This window comes from Lepus europaeus, chromosome 5, assembly GCF_033115175.1.
Source record: "Lepus europaeus isolate LE1 chromosome 5, mLepTim1.pri, whole genome shotgun sequence".
Taxonomy (NCBI): Eukaryota; Metazoa; Chordata; class Mammalia; order Lagomorpha; family Leporidae; genus Lepus; species Lepus europaeus.
The window spans coordinates 139945672-139965500 of NC_084831.1; the positions used below are offsets into that span (position 1 = coordinate 139945672).

At 61.6% G+C, this 19829-nt stretch overlaps 1 protein-coding gene across 2 annotated transcripts in view; it reads right to left on the minus strand.

Annotated features, from left to right (window-relative positions):
• Nucleotides 1-2574: 2574 nt before the first annotated feature.
• Nucleotides 2575-19829, minus strand: part of KCNH2 (potassium voltage-gated channel subfamily H member 2) — a 32199-nt gene continuing 14944 nt past the window's right edge. The window contains exons 1-14 of one of the 2 annotated variants that reach the window (XM_062192844.1): nucleotides 19444-19718; nucleotides 17177-17341; nucleotides 15363-15812; nucleotides 14640-14851; nucleotides 9265-9693; nucleotides 8420-8807; nucleotides 7997-8196; nucleotides 7307-7559; nucleotides 5968-6161; nucleotides 5602-5701; nucleotides 4826-5098; nucleotides 4565-4751; nucleotides 4185-4362; nucleotides 2575-3100 (exon numbers count right to left, since the gene is read on the minus strand). In XM_062192844.1, coding sequence (XP_062048828.1) covers nucleotides 2951-3100; nucleotides 4185-4362; nucleotides 4565-4751; nucleotides 4826-5098; nucleotides 5602-5701; nucleotides 5968-6161; nucleotides 7307-7559; nucleotides 7997-8196; nucleotides 8420-8807; nucleotides 9265-9693; nucleotides 14640-14851; nucleotides 15363-15812; nucleotides 17177-17341; nucleotides 19444-19453 — 3189 coding nt within the window. In that variant the 5' untranslated portion in view covers nucleotides 19454-19718 and the 3' untranslated portion in view covers nucleotides 2575-2950. Of the gene's footprint in view, nucleotides 3101-4184; nucleotides 4363-4564; nucleotides 4752-4825; nucleotides 5099-5601; nucleotides 5702-5967; nucleotides 6162-7306; nucleotides 7560-7996; nucleotides 8197-8419; nucleotides 8808-9264; nucleotides 9694-14639; nucleotides 14852-15362; nucleotides 15813-17176; nucleotides 17342-19443; nucleotides 19719-19829 lie in introns of those variants that run through there. The other variant, XM_062192845.1, reaches the window with a different exon arrangement.

A 19829-nucleotide genomic window follows, 5' to 3' on the forward strand; every position in this document is an offset into this window, starting at 1 on the left:
CTCTCAGATGGGAAACCCAGAAGAAGCTCCTCGTTCCTGGCTTCAGATCAGCCCCGCTCCAGCCATTGAGGCCATTTAGCGAGTGAACCAGCAGATGGAAAATCACTCTTTCTCTTTCTCTCTCTCTCTCTCTCTCTCTCTTTCTCTCTCTTCCCCTGCATTTCAAATAAATAATTTTTTTTAAAAATCACTTAAAAAAAAGATACCTGTCACAGGTGCATCTCTGTCCAGACAGAATGAACCCCTCAGGCACCCACATTCTTCAATGGAGAACACGTGTTAAAAATTCCCTTCCACAGGGCCCAGACCCATCCTGAGTGCACGCATGCACACACACACACACACACGTTCACTCCCTGCGAGCACCACAGCCCATGTCCCAGGCAGTGCCTTCACCTGGTGACAGGCTGGTGGCTGTAGTGCTGGCATAGTGCCCCAAAGAAACAACAACAAGTGTCAGGGTGGCAAGCAAAGTCTCTTCCACCCGCTGCTCCCTGTACTCAGCACCCAGCCCAACTGAGAGGCCGGCCCCACCCCTGCACCTGAACACTGAGCAGTTCCGGGATGAAGATGCCGTAAGGGCAAGGACAGACTGGAACGAGGACGAGATAGTATCAGGCAGTGGGCCTTGGTCCAAGTCAGGGTGTCTCAAGCTTCATCTATACTTTCTTCTTAATAAAGATTGATTGGTTGATTGATTAACTTGAAAGGCAAAGTGACAGAGAGAAAGAGATCTTCTATACGCTGATTTGCTCCCCAGAGGGTGGCCAGACCCAAGCCAGGAGCCAGGAACTCTATCCAAGTCTCCCACGTGGGTGGCAGGGGCTCAAGCACTTGGGCCATCTTCCATGGCTTTCCCAGGTGCATTAGTGAGGAGCTGGATTAGCAGTGAAACAGCCGGCACTCAAACTGGCACTGGGATGTGGGACTCCAGCGTCGCAAGCAGTGGCTTAACCCGCTGTGCCACAACGCAGGTGTCTGTTCTATTGGCGTGTGCACCTTTACTTCTCACCGTCAACCACTGCCCAGGTCTGCTTCCTGCCAAGTCCTGGGCTCACCCCTGGCCATGCGGAGAGCCACACACCACTGACACCAAATCCAGGCATTCCCCCACCAGACCTCCTACACATACTCACGTACATATCAATCCCCCAGGAAGGACTATGGTAAACTCCCAAACCATGAGCAGACACGGCTCACACACATGTGTATCTGAACACACGTGGGACAGATCCTGACACACAAAGCTGCCCTTCCTGCCTGCCCCACCTCGCTGTCATCCCCGTCCACCGCTGGCCCATGGGACTTAGCCTTCTCCCCACTGCTCCCAGGCCCTGCATGGGCGGGGGGGACTCCCTTCATTCTTTCCCACATGCCACAGGCACTGGAAGAACCTTCCAGGCTACGCAGAAACCAACACCCACCCCATCCGAGGGGTGGCGCTGAGAATAGCCATGTTTGGCTTAAGCGAGATACTGTTCCAAGGGCTCTGGAGGCCTGCCCAGGCAGAGCTGGCCACTGCCCACAGCCCCTCTTGCTGCCACAGGGTGTGTGTGCTCATAAGCCCTGCAGTATACAGCATCCACATGCACGCTGTGCACCCACACCCTTCACAACCACCAGCTTTGTTTTGACTTAGTCCCCCAATAACGGGAAGGAGTGACCCTGACACAGCCACCCTTGTTTGTCTGCTTCTCTTGTGACCAAGGAGCACAGGTGACCAAAATGAGGTCCAGCCACAGCAAGCCACCAACTGAGCTCTGGTCAATGCTGGGGAAACCAATATACCCAGAGCTGGGTCCAGGCATGGGCCCAATTATATAGGGTCAAGATGAGGCCCAGCGGGTAAAGCCACCGCCTGCAGTGCCGGCATCCAATATGGGCTCCAGGTCGAGACCCAGCTGCTCCATTTCCGATCCAGCTCTCTGTTATGGCCTGGGAAAGCAGTAGAAGATGGCCCAAGTCCTTGAACCCCTGCACCCACGTGGGAAAGCCGGAAGAAGCTCCTGGCTGCTGGCTCCTGGCTTCGGATTGGCTCAGCTCCAGCTGTTGTGGCCATTGGGGGAGTGAACCAGCAGGTGGAAGATATCTCTCTCTGCCTCTCTGTAACTCTGCCTTTCAAATAAAATAAATAACTCAAAAAAAAAAAAAAAAAAAAAAGATGAAGCCAAGTTGGGTGTGAGGGTGAGAGTCTGAACTTGGGCCGAATCCAGACCTATGTTAGGGTCAGTGTGGAGCTGAGCTTACGAGCTACATAAGGGAGCCAGGTATGTGGCTGCACTGGCATCAGTGTGGAGCCAGTCTGGGGAGCCAGGGTGTCACCCAGCCAAGCGACAGGGCCCCGAGGGTGTCCGACACACCATCAGGACCACTGACTGAAATCCATAGGGCGCAAGTGGTTCTTCACTATCCGGAATCCAGGCCCGCAGGGAACACTCCCACTGCACACATCCACAACCCAGCTGCTGGGGCCACCCTGTGGGCCCCATGCACGCAGACCCGTGTGTCCAGACCCAGAACACAAGACAAAGCACCAGGCAGGCAGCACCCTCCCAGCACCACTGGAGTCTCCTCAGGATAATTATTTATTATTCATAGTCATCAGCATCTTCATTAATTATTCATATGATCCTTAATTATTATCCTTAACAATAAGAGCAGTAAATAGCAGAAAAGTCCTTGAGGTGCCTAAGGCCCAGGGCCGGGTGCCTCCGGGCAGTTAGACCAGCTAATGCCCCCGGGGCAGTGTGGGGACCACAGACCCCCTGTCCACTGCCCAGCCCTGCCCCTGCCCCTCCCAGTGAGGCCCAGGGGACAGCAGGAGGAGCTGCTCCTTCACCATCCTCTCCCCTTCCGTGGCCAGGGCCTCCTGGGCAGGGCCTCTGAGGGGAGGGGCCCAGGCGGCACTCTGAACCCTGGGTGATCCACGTGTCCACACTGGGCAGCCCCACTAACTGCCCGGGTCTGAGCCGTGTCTGTGCAGGGGCTGGGAGGTGAGGGCCCCCAGCTGGCCCGGTAGGGAGAGGCGTCGAGTGGGGCCATCTTGGGGGAGCTCTGAGGCCCCTGGGGGGAGCTCCTCGCACGCCATGAACTGGGAAACCTGCAAAGAACACAGGGTGTGAGGAGGCCTGGAGGCCACAGAGGTGGGAGAGGGGCACAAGAGGAGAATCCAGGTGACAGGGGACAGAAAATGGAGACGGACACGAGGGCTGGGGGACAGGGGAGGACTGGGGGGGGCCAAGGTAGACAGAGCAAGATGGGGTTGGGGGGGCTACTAAGGGCATGCACTGAGGAGGGGGGAGGGAAGTGAACTCTCATAGGCCAAGAGCCAAACAGAGGAGCCGGCAGCAGCTAGGAAGCTCCCCCCTGCGCACCCCAGCCAGGGAAACCTAGAGGCCACAGCTTCCTCCCCCCTAGAGACCGTGGCAGCTGAATCCAAACCCAGCCTGGAATACGGTGTCCCTGAGCTGGGCAGAGAGAGACAAGGTTCCTCCCTGCAATCGAGAAAGAACTCGGGGACCTAGAAATCGAGGCAGGCTGGCGGCTAGGCGTCTGGAGGCCAGGGAGAGTGCCAGGGCAGGCGGGAGGGGTTTGTGGGTGCTGACGAGTGTGCTGGTGAGATCTCTGCGGGGGAGGCTGTGAAGGGGAGACTGGCACATTCGCTGACGTGGGCCCTGGTGTCTGCAAACAGGAGCAGTCAGCATATGGGAGGGGGGAGCGATGCCAGGGAAAGGGGGAGGCAGCAGAGCCCACACGGCCTCGGAGAGCTAGAAGAGTTCCCTTCCGGGACCCTCGGGGACTGTCGCGGGATGGCCCCACCACGGCCGTCCTGCAGGAGGCCACTCGAGAGAGGACAAAGGGCAGCCGGGGCCCATCTCCAGCACAGGGGGAGATGCAGGCCCTGGCCCCCGGGGATGCCCTGGGGACACCCACCAGTGAAGATGGGCAGGACAGTCAGTGGGTGGAATGTCAACTACAGCAGGGACCTGGGGCTGGGGCCACTCGCCGGCTGGTCCCCTGCACCAGGCCGCCTGGGGCTCTGGACTGGGGGCCCTCCTGCCTCCCCCTGGGCCCACGGCTCCTGAGGCAGCCTTCTGGCCAGGATGCAGGAGTGGGAGGGGACTGGGCACCAGCAGGAAAGGCAGGGCTGACTGCAGTGGGGGGTGGGATGCTCAGGAACTCACCTGAGAAAGCGAGTCCAGGGTGAGAGTGGGGATGGGGCTGACAGGTAGCAGAGGGGAGGCGGAGGTAGGGCCAGGCCCCGGGGTGGTCACAGCACTGTAGGCGGGCGGAACCAGCGTCATCTGCCTCTGTAGCAGCTGCAGGACGGTGGCCATGTCTGTACTGAGCCGAGTCTCCAGCCTGCAGTGAGGTGAGGAGGAGGAGGCACCAGTCACTGGCTCCAGGCACCAATGTGGGGGCCGGGGAGCGGCCGCCAACCCCAGGCTCCCTGTTCACTCGAGCCCTGGCGTCCCCGGCTCAGCTCTGAGCCCAAGGCGAGGTAAAGCGGGCCCTGTTCTGGACAGCGCGGCCAGCCACCCCCAGATCCTGGGCCAGCACTCACCTGTTGAGTTGCCGCTGGAGGGCGTCCAGCCTGCTCTCCACGTCGCCCCGGGGCCGCCGGCTGGGGCTGGACAGAGGGATGTTGAGGAGGCTGGGGGCAGGGGCGGGGCAGCGAGGCAGCTCCTGGTACTGGCGGCCCCGACTGTCGCCCCAGAAGCTGAAAATGTTGGACACTCCCGAGAAGGCGCCTGGAGCCGGGAGAGTGGGGATGAGGCCCAGCGCGAAGCCACGCCCCGGCCCCGCCCCCGGGCGCCGCCCCTACCTGACAGAGGGTTACAGGTGTCGCTGCTCTTCTCGCAGTCTTCGGTCAGGGGCTCCCCGCCCGGCGGCTCTCCGGGGGGCCTGGGGCTGGAGAAGGGCACCAGGCGGAGGGGGCTGGAGCTGCGGCCTGGGCCCTCATCCTCACTGCTCTCGGGGCTGGAGGGGCCACTGGACGGGCTCTCCCCCCACGGCCCCCCCGGCCGGCCCCGGCTACTGGGCCCTGCCCCCGCCCGGCCCGGCCCCAAGGCCGACACCTCCCCTGGCTGCTCCGTGTCTGTGGGAAACAGAGAACGGACCTCAGAGACGGGAGGGGGAGGGAGGGCAGAGCAGGGGAGGGGAGGAGAGGGGGTGGGGCTGTGGCAAGAGGCATACATTGGCCCCGTTGCTTCTCGGACTGTCCTCCCCCACTCCCAACCAGTCTGAGAGCTCCCCAGGAACCCCCCTGGCAGCCCCAGCAATGGCCTTGGCTCTGCCACACAAGCCAGTCCTGTCTCTTTTCCCCCTCATCTGTTCAAGGCAGCGCCCACAGTGACCCCTGCCCTGGGAGAACCAAAAAAGCCTAGACTTGCCCTGGCCCTGGTGGATGGGGGAGGTCTTCCTGGAGGAGGTGACGGCTTACGTGGGCCCAAAAGGATGGGCAGCACTTGTAGAGCTGGAGTGAGGAGTGGGCACGCAGGGGGAAGGTCTGGGTGGGGAAGACACCGCCCACCGGTGCTCTGTGCCCCGCCCCGCCTCACCCTGACCCCGCCCCGACACCCCTCCCCTCCCCCGCCTCACCCTTGTCCGTGCGCCTTCGGAAGGACAGCTTGCGCTTGCGCTGCCGGTTGAATCCGCCTTCCCACTCCGCGCTGCCCGGGGAACCCGGGATCATGTTGGTCTGGAACCAAGCACGACATGTGTCAGGGCCTTCCCCTGCTCTCCCCGGGGCCGGATCGGGCCCCAGCCCTCTCATTAGCATAGGAAAGGCGGGGTTGGAGGCTGGGGCTTCCACAGCCTGGTCTAGGGTACCGCTTGACAGACAAGGGAACTGAGGCAGGGAGGCGGTCCTTGCTTGTCACCTTAGGGACTCAGCTCCGAACCCCACAGCCAGGAGGGTAGGCGGGTCTCGGGAGGACGGTGGCCAGCCTGGGGCGGCCCACTCACATCCCGCAGGTTGAAGGTGATCTCCAGACTGGACCAGAAGTGGTCTGAGAACTCGGGGTACATATCCAGCACCTCCAGCAGGTCGTCCCGGTGGATCTTGTGCAGGTCGCAGTAGGTGAGGGCGCGCACGTCCCCGTTGGACTTGCCAGGCCGTGCATACAGGTTCAGGGGTTCTCCGAAGATGTCATTCTTCCCTGCAGGCCACACGGAGGGGCTGAGTTCCCAGGGAGCCGGCATCCAAGGTGGCAGGCACCTTCCTTCCGGCAGTCCCACCCCGGGCAGGGGCATCTCCTCCAGGTCCAACCCAAGCAGGCAGGAAAGCGTCAGCCAACCCACCTCCCTCCACTGCCAGAGGAGGGGTGAGCGCATGGCCAGCAGAGACTGAGGGAGAAGGGCCGGCAAACCAGTTCTCTGGGACTGGCTGGGGCAGGGGGTGCCAGCTGGGATGCCCTAGCTCTGCTCACGGCCCTGCCTGCCTTAGCCTGCAGCGCCACCTCTCCACCCGAAACCCTGTCCCAAACAGCCTCCTGGCTGATCAGTGCACCCTGGCGCTCAGTGTTCTTCAAACTACAGACCAGGACACAGCGGTGAATCAAAAACAGCTTTTTTTTTTTTTAAACTGAAAGACATAGGATAGCCTAGCTTAGCACACCATAGAACAGAAAATACCAGAATGTACACATGTAGTAAGGCCGAGGGATGTGTAGGGGTGGGCAGGGGATGGGAGGTGTTTCTGGGACGAGCGTATGCTTGTTCTACACTGGGAAATAGAATCCTACAATATCTTGCCATGAGCCACACTCAAACATATCTGATGCCTTCCCTAAGGCATGCAGGGCCACGGGAAGGACAGGCAGAGGACAAGAAGTCCCCACTGTCCAGGCGCACCTGCCCCTGTGTGCAGGAAGGGCTGGGAGGAGAGGAGGGCAACACTCCCTTTGCTTTGGACGTGGAGGCGAGAGCCTGATTACACCTGCACTGCGTGAGGCTGCAGGGCCCCGTGCTTGCTCTCGGGAAAATCAGACTCACAGCCACCAGGCTGGTGTTTCCCCCTCCACTGCCCACCTTGGAGGATCGAGATCTGAGCCTTCATGGAGAAAGCATCAGATGTCTGCCACTTCCAGGGGAGATCCTGGGGGAAAGGAGGCTGCGAACCCTGGAGTTCAGCAGCCCCACCCATGTGGGCTCCTCTGCTGGTCTCTCCTTGGAGCACCTGAGCCAGGGTAAATCAAAGGGGCCCAAGGACCTTGGGGGCAGTCCCAGGACTGCGTGCTCACGAAGCTCAGCCATCTCCGGGCTGGGCAGGCATGTGCAGGCCAGCACCAGCTGCTCCCCATACCCAGGATAGCCACGACGACGTCCCCCCGTAGGATCTCAATGGAGCCCCGGGAGATGAAGTAGAGGGCAGTCAGCAGGTCCCCAGCATGCACCAGTGTGTCCCCCGGCGGTGCGTGTGTGGTCTTGAACTTCATGGCCAGGGCCCGCAGGCAGCCTTTGGTGGCCCCTCGGAAGGGCTTGCAGTGCTGCAGCAGTGAGCGGTTCAGGTGCAGGCAGATGTCAGCCTGCAGGCACTCGGGGAAGCCCTTCAGCACCTGGGGGCAGCGGGACAGCTCAGCACACGCGCCCCTGGGGCCCCACCCACATCCCACCCCACCACCCCACCCCTCCATCTTGGGGAAACCTCAATCTTCCGGCTCCAGGGGTCCCAGATGCCTCCCCGGAGCACTAAGGAAGGGGCTGGATTCCCACGCCAGGGGCACCACCTCCATCAGGGCACCCTTGGTGCCAGGCCTCCATTTTCTTACCTGTCTGAAGGACTAACACCATTGCCTGCCTGAAGGGTGTGCTATAGCACCTGCCCCGAAGGGAGTGCTGTCCAGCGAGGGAGCCCCATGGGCGTCAGACTCCTCCCAGGCACAGGGGGCACCGCACCATGCAGAGCCCTTCCTAGCACTAAGTGTGACCACCCGAGACAAGCTCAGGGCACCCAGGGTTCCCGCCGCCCCCTCGCTTGCCTCGGGAGCCTCACCGCGTTCATGTCGATGCCGTTGGTGTAGGACCAGGCGTGCTGGAAGTACTCCTCGAGGCGCTGGCGCAGTGGGTTGGGGATCTGGTGAAAGCGGATGAACTCCCGCACCCGGAGCATCTGTGTGTGGTAGCGCGCCGTGCCCGAGTACAGCCGCTGGATGATGGCGGACACGTTGCCGAAGATGCTGGCGTACATGAGGGCTGGGGGGATGGGGGAGCGGGGGCCATCAGCAGCCGCAGGGGCCCACCCACGGGGACCCTCCGCTCGGGCTTTGCACCAGGCCTTGCCCTGCTGCCCCACCCCCAAGTTGCGTCACGATGGTGTACCCCCCCAAGGCATTAATGGTTGGAGGAGGGGGGTTGTGCCCACTCTGGCCCCTCCAGCAGCCTCACTTCCCCCCTCCGCCTCTGGGGGCGCACTCACAGCCAATGAGCATGACGCAGATGGAGAAGATCTTCTCCGAGTTGGTGTTGGGGGAGACGTTGCCGAAGCCCACGCTGGTGAGGCTGCTGAAGGTGAAGTAGAGCGCCGTGACGTACTTGTCCTTGATGGAGGGCCCGCCCAGGCCGCTGCTGTTGTAGGGCTTGCCGATCTGGTCGCCCAGGTTGTGTAGCCAGCCAATGCGCGAGTCCATGTGCGGCTGCTCCATGTTGCCGATGGCGTACCAGATGCAGGCCAGCCAGTGCGCGATGAGCGCGAATGTGCACATGAGCAGGAACAGCACGGCCGCCCCGTACTCCGAGTAGCGGTCCAGCTTCCGTGCCACACGCACCAGCCGCAGCAGCCGCGCCGTCTTCAGCAGCCCGATCAGCTGGGGACAGTCAGGGCGGGGGGCGCCGGAGGTAAGATCCCCCGACACTTGCTCCTGGAACCTCCTCTCAATTGAAACCGTCTTGTGTGAAGCACCTCCCACGCCAGGCCCAGCATGGATGTCTCATTAATCTCTGTGCTAGCTTTGGGTCAAAGCGGTTGTGGGTCCCCACCGTGCGAATGCGCAAACGGGGGGCTCCAAAATACCTGTTTAGTTTCCGGGGCACTTTTGTGGGTTTTCAAAATCATGACTCCCTTTGGGTAGCTAAAGCAGAAAAATGGAGTCCCTTCTGGTCCCCCCACAACACCGTGAGCAGCTCACACGGAAAGACGTGAGCCTAGGTTTGCTGGGGCATGCCATGCCTCCGCAGCCCCCCATTCTCCCCCTATCCTCCCACCCCCACCACCTCCCCTCCCTTTGCTCACATCCTCCCAGCCTCCCTCCCCGCCAGCCCCACCTCCTCAGAGCCAGAGCCGAAGATGAGCAGGTCAAACGGGATGGCAGCCACCATGTCGATGAGAAACCAGCCCTTGAAGTAATGGACGGCAATGCGGCCGGGGTGGCTGACCACCTCCTCGTTGGCATTCACGTAGGTGGTGCGGAAGTTGATGAGGATGTCCACGATGAACATGATGTCCACGATGAGGTCCACCACGGCCAGGGGCTGGCAGGCATAGCCACAGTCAGGGGCCGGGGGGCCCTCTTCCGTCTCCTTCAGCAAGAAGGCGGCCGAGTAGGGTGTGAAAACAGCCGTGTAAATGACCAGCAGCAGGATGAGCCAGTCCCACACGGCCTTGAAGGGGCTGTAGTGCAGGATGGTCCAGCGGTGGATGCGTGGCGCCTGCAGCTTGTACTCGGGCAGCACGTCAGCACCCAAGGACAGGACCTAGACAGGGAAGGGAGGGCAGGTGAAAGGTGAGGAGCCAGGTGCCAGGACCTCGGGGCAGGGGGAACCAGGACATGTCTGCTGAGACCAGGCAGAGGGAGGAGGGAAGAGGGAGGCTCAGAGTCTCCAGGAGGGGGAGCGTTTCCTTAAGCTGTTAAGACAGTGCTGGGGGTTGGGGTGGGGGTGCTGTGGCCTAGCAGGTAAAGCTGCTGCCTGCAGTCCCGGCATCCCATATGGGCGCCAGTTCAAGACCCAGCTGCTCCATTTATGATCCAGCTCTCTGCTATGGCCTGGAAAAGCAGTAGAAAATGGCCCAAGTGCTTGGGCCCCAGCGCCTCTGTGGGACTCCCAGAAGAAGCTATGGCTCCTGGCTTTGGATCGGCGTAGCTTTGGCTGCTGTGGCCAATCAGGGAGTGAACCAGTGGATGGAAGACCTCCCTCCCTCTCTCTCTCTCTCTCTCTCTTTGCCTCTCCTCTCTCTGTGTAACTCAGACTTTCAAATAAATAAATAAATATTAAAAAAAAAAAAAAAGACAGTGCTTGGAGGTGCTTACATCCATATTAAGAGTGCCTGGGCTCAAGTCTCAGCTCTGCTCCCAATTCCAGTCTGTGACAGTGCACACCCTGGGAGACAGCAGGTGGTGGCTCAAGTAGTGGGGTCCCAGCCACCACGGGGGAGAGTTCCCAGCTCCTGGCTTCAGCCTGACCTAGTTCTACTGCAGGCATCTGGGGAGTGACCCAGCAGATGAGATTATCTCTGTCTCTTCTTCTCCCTCTTCTTCCTGCCTTTCAACTAACTTAAATAAATCAATAATCAAGTTGTCACCGTCTCCATTAGAATGCCTTCCCCTCAGCCAAGTAGTCACAGCAACTGACCACCCCTAGACCTGGGCACTGCGGTTGCCAGACTACCACGCAGCCTAGGGCCACTCCAGTGAGTTCTCACAGCATCCAGCATACCTGAATCCAGGGTACTGTGCAGTAACAACCAGTACTGCTCCCTACCAGCAATGCACACCGGGACCTTTGGACTATAGCTCATATCATGTAATCTTGCCCACACTCTGAACCAACAAGCACACACGCACACACAACCATAGTCTCAGTCCAGAAAACGTTCCTGGGCAATGGCCTGAAGAGCCATAATCCCAACACACAAAATTGCAGCTAGCCCAAGGATAGCACCCGCACGGCTGCAGGCCCCCTTGGCCTCCCTGGAGGGAGAGATGACCACACTTCCTCTCACCCACCCCACCCCCTCTCCACTCAGAGCAGCCTGCAGTCCTTGCCCCCCCTACACACACACACTCTCTCTCACAAGGGGACACAAAAGACAGCCCAGCCCAGACGAGACAGTCCGTTGCATGGAGAGGGACATGCACACAGGGCACACCTGGCCCTGCACAGCTCACACTCATGGACAGAGGCAGGCCCACCACCCGGAGCAGGGGGAGCAGCCATGTCACTCTTTCTCCCGGGGCAAACTAGGGAGCGCTCACTGCCCAGAAACCCCTGGGAGTCCCCCTGTGTTCCATCAGAATCCTCTCTCTCAGACATCTCACTCATCCCAGGGTCCCCTGCCCAAGCTCTCCCAGCCTGGCCCCTGACGGGCAGCCCAACCCAAGGTCTCACTGAGCCACCCCAGAAGCACTGACTCCCAGGCCCCCAGAGCCTCAGGCCTCTGGGTGGGTGGGGTCCCAAAGACTCCAGCTCATATTCAAGCTGGGCCCCCCCCCCCCCGGCCTGCCTGCTTTGAGAACGCGTCCTTAGAAGAAGAAACCAGAAGTGAGGATGGGTATAGTCAGGGGGCTTGAGCATGCTGGGGTAGGCACAGGGACTCCACAGGTACCAGATGGCATTAGGGGAGCGGATGGGACCCGGGGCAGGGGCAGGGGCATGAGGGCAGACTCTGGACCCCATTTCTGCCCACCTTTAGCCCAAGCACACTGCTCCTTAAGGCAGGCAGCAGATGTGCACGGGGTGGTGGTCTCTAGGGGCTCAAGTGGAGACTGAGAAAAAGGAGCTGACTGGGACCCTGCAGACAGGGGCAGGGTAAGGAGCTGTCCCTGGATGGGATGCCTCCTCATGCTCAAGAGGTAGGACCCTAGTGGCCGTGCTGGACCACCCCTGACAGCAGCGGGCCTGCCCTCCCCACCCAAGGCTGCCCACAGCATGGCCAGCCACACCCTGGACACAAACACACACGCAGGGGCAAGCCCCAGGCCTTCTGCACAGGGCCAGAGTCAGGTCTGCACCCACAGCTCAGCACACAGCTTTAGGCGCGACCTGTTGTCCTACGACTACTGAAGTCAGCTTATTTAAGCCAAAGCCTGGGTCCTGACCTGTGGGTGGGGAGAATCCCACCTATACCTGTCCCCCAGCTAGGAGATGCCCAGACAAAGAGGGTGGTGGTGACAAGGGTCGGGTTTCCAGGCTCACAGGGAACCACCTCTGACTCCGCCTCCACCCCCAGCCTGAGCCTCCTCCAGGCTCTATTTGGGAGAGACACCAGGGACACAGAACTGGCTCCCAGAAGCTAAGAGAGCAATCAGCCTGGAGGTGGGGGGTGGGAGGGCGATGGCCCTGCCACCAGCACGTCAGGCCACATGTGAAGAGGTAAGCCAGGTGTCTCAGCTCAGCATCCCCTCACCACCCACCCAGCACCCGCTGACCCCCACCCTCCTGAACCTCTGGCCTCCAGGACTCTTGGAAGCAGCTCAAGCGTCCCTCACCTGCCGCAGGTCCTCCCTCGGCGCACACAGTGAGGAGCCCAGTGCTCAGGCCCGACATGGCTGCTCCCACCCTCTTGGCACGGCCACTGGCGCCTTCTCCCTCTGCCTCCGTGCCATCCTCTCTGAGCACCCATGTGTTTCCTGTTGCCTTTACCCCCGACCCCACTTTGCAGGGGGAGCTGGAAGACTGTGGGCCCCAGAAGCCGCAAGAGAGGGGAAACCCAGCAAGGGGAACCCAAGCCAGGCGGGCCGGGAGGAGAGCCAAGAGGGGACACGAGCAGCCGGGCAGGGCTGCAGGGCCCGGGGTTCCCAACCTGTCCTGCTTCCCAGTAGCCCTCTTCCTGGCTGGAAGCTACACCCCTCTGCCAGAACCTGCCTCAGTGCCCCAGTCTCCAGAGGGAAGAGGAAGAAGAAGGGCCGGAGTCACCTACCTCCTGGGCCACGAGGCTGGAGATGCGCACGGCCCGCCTCACCCTGGCCTTTCTTGGCCCTGGGCCGCAGAGCCCCTGTCCCGCTCGCCTTCCCTGCTGGAGCCTCCATGGAGGACTTGGCTCCCCCCAGCCTGCCTGTCCCAGGGCCCGAGGGCTCAGCCAACGCCTCACCTGCACCCCGGCGGCAGTCCCAGCCCAGGCAAGCAAGGCAGCCTCTGGCATGAAGCCAGGGTGGTTGGGGCCAGGCCCCAGGGCTGGGGTCACCCTGGCAGTGAGCGTGGGCAGCAGCCTGCCTGGCTCAGGCTGTCCATGGTCCCCTGGTGTGGGCCCCGCTGCTGCCAGGGTGCAGCGCTCTGCCTGCCTGCCGCCAGCCCGGCAGCCGCGGTTGGAACCTCGGCTCCTCCAGCCGGCCCCACCCCCACCCCGACACACTGGGCTCCCCCGCCCCGCCCGTGCCCGCCCCTTCGCCCCATGCCAGGCCAGGGGCCCCCTCCCCCGCAGCCCGCTCCGGGCTCCTGCTGCAGCCGCTCCCGCAGCCCGTGCCCCTCCCCCTCCGCCCGGCAGCCGGGCCTGTCACGGCAGATTAATGGTCTCCCCAACACCCCCGCCCCGCCAGTCCAGTGCCTAGCCAGCCAGAGTCAGAGACACCGGAGTTGGAGAGACTGCCCAGTGACTGGCAGGAACACCCGGGCACGTCGACAAAGACGCACACGCACAGACCCACAACAACATGGCAGGCATCCGCGGCGGCATGGGAGCAGAGCAGACAGCAAGCAGGGGCTCAGGTGGGAACCAGGAGACAGGCAAGGGCGGGAGGGGGAGGGGCGTGGGCAGCCAGATAAGGGCTGGGGTGAGGGGGAATGTTCCAGAGTCAAGGCCAAGGGGCTGGAGACCTGGCAGGGACCCAGAGTCCGAGGCAGCTGGAGCAGGGCCAGGAGAGCAGCAAGATGGACAGCAACCTCACATTAGGCCAACGCCGGCAGCTGCTGTGGACCGAGCTGGAGGAGGCAGCTCAGGGACAGGGGTCCCCCCACCCCATCGTGAGCTCCACGTTCACTGCAGGGACCTGCAATCCTGACCACAACCCCCACCCCCCACACTCACACACACACATACACGGAGGCCAGGATGTGAGGGAGCCGAGGTGGACTGAGTGGTGGGGAAGGGGGTTACCGTAGACCACCTTGCTGCCAAGAGGACTCCAAGTCCAGAAGGGGACAGATGACCAGATGGCCCCCACCACGGCGCCGTGTTGGCCAATGCCCCCAAAGGCTAGAGATCTCCTCTGGACCAGGACCCAGGGACTTGATCTCTCCATAGGTTTGCGCCCACCCCCGCCCCTGGCAGACATCCTGACAGCACCAGCCCCCACGCTCACACTCACTCCTCTCATTGTTGGCCTGGAAGAATCGGGAATCTCCTGACCTTGACCTCTGAGGCCTCAGAAGCTGAAGCTTCCTGTTGGCTTGACACCCAGTACCTTCCTCCCATACATCCTGTGACCAGACCGCCATGTCCCAGAGGCCGGCTTCTCCCACTCTCCTATGCCCTCTAACACCCTCAAGTGCCCTGTGCATGGATGTGCTGGCCCCAAGGCTACCTCCCCGCCCTTCCCCTGCCCCTCAGACTGTGCCCCTCCCATCCCAGCCCTGTGACTTCTCCCCCCCGCCCCGCCCCGCCCCAGGAGGCCCTCCACCTTCTCCTCTTGACCACAGCCTGGCCCTGCCTCTTCCCAACCCAAGTTCCTACAGAATGAGGTGAGAGCAGGCACCAGAGCACCTACCTGGGTGACCTTCTCAGTGACATTGTGGGTCCGCTCCTTTATCTTGGGTGCTATGATCTCCCGGTCACTGGTGGGCGAGGCCAGGAAGGGATCCCCCTTGAGGTCCACAAAGTTGAGGGTGATCTGGGGAATCTTGCTAATGGTGCGATAACGCACGAGGTCCGAGTCTGAGGTGGAGTTAAGCAGGCCGCTGCGCAGGGGGTGCATGGCCCCTGGGGTGGAGAGGCAAAGCAGGGTCAGGTGGGCGGCCCAGCACCAAAGGGTGCTCAGGCCACAGGGGAGAGCGAGCCAGTGGACACCTGCTGGGGCCAGTGAGGTGGAGAGACCACCTCCCCATATCAAGGAGGCTGGCCAAGGATACAACTCTTGAGAGTACGGGCTGGCAGGCGCCAAGGAAGAATGGGTCTGTTCAGTGGGCCACCTGTGTGGGGAGCCCCAGGCCTCTCCCACAGCCATCCCTCTGCAGGACGTCCTGGGACAGCCAGCCCGGAGGGCCAGCAAGGGCTCTGTGAGTGGGAGAATGTAATGGGATGAATGGACATTTAATAGAGTAAAAGGCCACTTAATGAGATTAAATAAGTGCTTAATGGGATTTCCATCTCCAGGCACCCGGGACTAGCGAGAAGGAGGAAGCTGAGGGCTTGGAAGGGGGCAGGCCTGGGGCGGGTGGGAGGGCCTGGGGTTGCAGCGGGTCAGTTCCCGCCCGCCGGCCGGTGCCCTCACCAGTGCTGGCATGGCGAGGTGGCGGGGGCAGCACCCCGGCGCGCATGGCCTCAATGTCGTCTGCCGAGGAGGCGCGGCGCACGCTGGCGCAACTCTCCCGGGAGCGCGTCCGGGCCAAGCTGCAGCTGGAGCCCGAGGCATCAGGGTTGAGGCTGTGGGCTCGAGGCGACGGGTGCGGGCCGGGCGCGCTGACGGGCAGGGGCGGCGAGCCGGAGCCCACCAGCGCGCGCCGCTCCTCGGCCGGCCCGAGCCCAGCCACGTGGTTGTCCATAGCCGGCACCTCATCCAGGGCCAGCGACTCGCTGCTGGGCGCCGCGGGCGTCAGGTCCACGTCCACCACGACAGCCCCGGGGGCGCCTGCTCCGCCCGCACCGCCGGGACGCACCGAGGACTCCCGAGCCGTGAGTGCTAACAGCGCGGGCAGCTTCAGGCGGAAGGTCTTGGCGCGGCCTATGGAAAAGAGACACGTGGCCATGGGGACCTTGACCCAGGAAGGGACAAGGACTAGGAGCTGCAGCCCTAGCCGCCGAGCGGACAGCGCGGGGGAACTGGGGACCCTGGGGAACCAGACGGCTGGCACTATTTGATATCCAGGGCCCTTCCAAGGCGCACGCACCCCCTCACCAACGCACAGAACTCAATTCTCAGAAAACATCCGGAAACTCTGATCATCAAAAACAGCCGTTGCTTGAGCTAAGCTGATGTGCAGCCTGTACATAAATCCTCTGACTCCCACAAGTGCAGTGTGAGTACCGTTGCCCCCATTGTCGCCAAATTTAGGCAAAAAAAAAAAAAAAAACTTGTTAGGTAACTTGCGGGAAATTACACGATCAGAGGTGGGGCCCGCGCCTGAGTGGGGGCCGTGGGGGATAGCAAGTGCCGTGTCACTCACACTGTCATTTGAGAGCTTGAGAAACCCAGAGCTGAAAGTTTTTGTCCTGACTCTGAAGGGGGGAAGTTTAGAGTCAACCCAGAGAGGCCATCCTGGAGGGGAGCCGGGGGGATCTGAGCCTTTATGTCACCTTGGGAAAGAGCTAAGGCCTCCATGCCTGCAACCAAGGTGAGCATACCCCACCCACCCACCCACCCAGACCATCTGCTCAAGTTGCAAAAGCCACACCTGGGCTGGCGCTGTGGCTCAATAAGCTAATCCTCCGCCTTGCAGCGCCGGCACCCCGGGTTCTAGTCCCGGTCGGGGCGCCAGATTCTGTCCCAGTTGCCCCTCTTCCAGGCCAGCTCTCTGCTGTGGCCTGGGAGTGCAGTGAAGGATGGCCCAAGTGCTTGGGCCCTGCACCCCATGGGAGACCAGGAGAAGCACCTGGCTCCTGGCTTCAGATCAGCGTGGTGCGCCAGCCGCAGCGTGCCAGCCGCGGCAGCCATTGGAGGGTGAACCAACGGCAAAGGAAGACCTTTCTCTGTCTCTCTCTCTCACTGTCCACTCTGCCTGTCAAGAAAAAAAAAAAAAAAAAAAAAAGCAAAGACCACACCAGGAACGTGGCCTGTCCAGGAACAAGGAGTTCAGTCCATGAGACAGAGCTCAGCCAGGCTGGGGAGAGGACCACTCCCCGGGGGGACTGTGTTGGCAACCCAAGCAGAGGCGGTTAGGAAAAGAAATACTACCCCCCCCCCAAAGCCTATGATCCTGGGACCTGTCACTCCGCCGCCGTCTTGCTGTCTGTCTGTCCTGGGCCAGGCGGGACCAGGCCATCCTTGGTGTTCTTTCCCCCACCTCTCAACTACCTCCCTTCCTGTGGGGCACCGGCCTTTGGCAAGCAAGACCTGGGCCAGCCCAGAGGTAGGGCGGCTCCACTTACCTGGGGCCAGCCAGCTGGTGGGGGGTCCCCGGTGATTGGTGTCACGAGCCGGGGACCCCACCATGTCCTTCTCCATCACCACTTCAAAGTTGAGGATGAACATGATGACAGCCCCATCCTCGTTCTTCACGGGCACCACATCCACCAGACATAGGAAGCAGCTCCCTGCAGAGCGGGGGACACAGCCACTGTGACACCAGGGCCCTCCCAGTGCAGAAAGCAAGGCAGGACAGACCCCCGAAGCAAAAGGGCCCGTCCACTCTGCCTGCCCCCCTCCCCGTCCGCCCGTACAACTCTCTGACCCCTCTCCAGTGTCTCCTGCCCCCACGTGTCCCCCTGGCCACGTGCCTGCCAGCGCATGGTTCATCCTCACACACCGTGCCGGCTCCAGCTTGCCACTCACAGCTCCCCGCCCGCTGGCCGCCTATCTCTAGCCCTCATGCTTCTTCCCGCATTGGCTTCTGAGCCTTCCACGCTCCGTTCTTGCATCTCGTTTCCCCCACCCTCTCAACGTGCCTTAGCTGCTCCTCATGCAAGGCAGGGTGGCATGGAAGCCCACAGACTTTAAGCCTGGGACCTCTGGGTTCAGCTCCGCTCCTTGATCATTTATGCACTGAACATTCCTGGGCCTTGTGTTCCTCCTTTCTCACGGCATGTAAAGATTAAGTCAGAGCACGCGAAGTGCGTGGGGCGATGCCTGGCATATACGAAACGCTGGACAGTTGGCGATCGCTATCTGCCTCCGTCTGCCCCCTCTAGATTAGTCCTTGCGGTCATGTCGGTCCACAGCAAGATAAGTGCAGAAGTGGAGAACAAGAGTTCCAAAACCTCCACGGCATTTTGGCATTGCCACAAAATTCCAACCACGTGATCTTGTATTTCACAAAAGCGCTGGTCTGTGACGTATTACAAATAAAGAAAACTGATCCTTCACGTTGGAGTCTCAGAAGCACTGCTTCTAGATCTTTCATCTGCATCTCTTCTTGTCTTTCTCCCTGTCCTTGACTTTATTTTTTTTTTCCCCTTCCCAGTCTCTCTCTGTCCACAGGTGAGGTCAGCCCACCAGGCCAAGTGGCCCTGGCCCAGCTCGGCTTCCCCATTAAGCAAATCGGGGAGGGGCCCCAAGCCCCTCCATCTCACAAGCTGATTTTCTGAACAAGACTCCTTTAGGGGGAGCTCTCAGCTGCACCCTCAGGCCCGTGCATCCCGCCTGCAAGAAGTCCTCCCTGAATAAGCCAAGAGGGTGCATTCACACCCTGCAGGGCCCTGCGCATGTTCCTCGTCCCCCTGCTCCCCTCTGTCACCTATCTGCCCTGCTTCCCAGCATCTGTGTCCCCTCTGAAGGGCCTGGCACCTAGAACACCATGCACTGGGGGAGCAGGCGCTGGCCAACAGTGGCAATAGCAATGGCAATGGCAGGGGCAGGGACAGAGTGATGCTGCGGTCACGGATGGAGAGGAGGAGCAACCATGTGGTCCCCCTTGGCCCCCGGCAGCCCAGCCTCATCTGTCGGTCCTGCTCGCCTCCCTACCTCCCACAGCCTCCTTTGGGCTGCTCTCCCTTCCCGCCAGGCCTCCGCTGAGCCCCACAGCAGGAGGAGAGGCAGTGGGGATTTGAGTCAGGGGAGGGCCGGCACCCCTAAAGCAGGGGTCCTGTGTTTGTTGCCTGCTGGCAAGGCCTGAGGGGCTGGGTGCTGCTACGTGAGGGAGCAGGTGGGCAGTGCCTGATTCCCGGGAGAGATCTGGCTGGGCTCAGGAAGACTTGCTGCGGACCGGACTGAGAGACCAGGGCAGAGCAGCGACCCTAACAGAGGCGGGATCCACCTTGTGGAATGGGAGGAGGATGGCACTGAGGTGAGGGCCGGCCCCGGGGGGGGGGGGGGGGCTGGCCAGGAACTCTCCGCCCACCCCGCAGCCCTTCCACTCACCGCATCCCAGGCCCTGGTGGCTCTGCCTGAGGGGCCTGAGCTCGGAGGGCTCTGTCTGGGTCTCCCTCCAGCGGCCGCTCTTGTCCCCTGACCTCCGGCCTCTGACACACAGCTGTGGTGTTGGGAGCTGCAGGGGGCTGGGCCCAGCTGGAGGCTGTTTGGCACCCAGACAGCCTGCCTGGAGTTTATGCCCTAATATGGTGATGGCCAGCAGCGGCCTGAACAGGGACTAGCCTCCCCGGGGCTGAAGAGAAGCCAGGGACCGGGAAACCTTAGCCCAAAGACCCCAGCACCCACCCCGCAGGGCCCCAGTGATCTGGGTCCCATTGTCCATGCTCACCAGGAAACATGTCTCCGAGAAGCCCAGGGTCTGGAATGGAGAGGACCCCAGCCCTCCGCGGCGGCCTGAGGATGCCGACCCCAACACCAGGGCCCCAGAAATTCTGACCTTGACACCTCAGCACCCCAGCCCCACTTCAAATCGAGCCACTTTGTGAGAGGGGCCAGAGCTGCATCCTGGAGGCCACCCAGCCCAGGCCCCCTGGCATCTCAAAAGCTGCCTGGGCTTCGGAGACTCCAGGAGAGGCTGCCCTCGCGCCCAGGCCGCCAGGGCCGGCTCCCACTCACACACACAGCCCGAGGGGCCCCTCCCTTTGTCAACATCCAAGACATTTTTCCTTTCAAATAACTCTTGTCAAAGGCCTGGTTATTCCAAAAATGTGAACT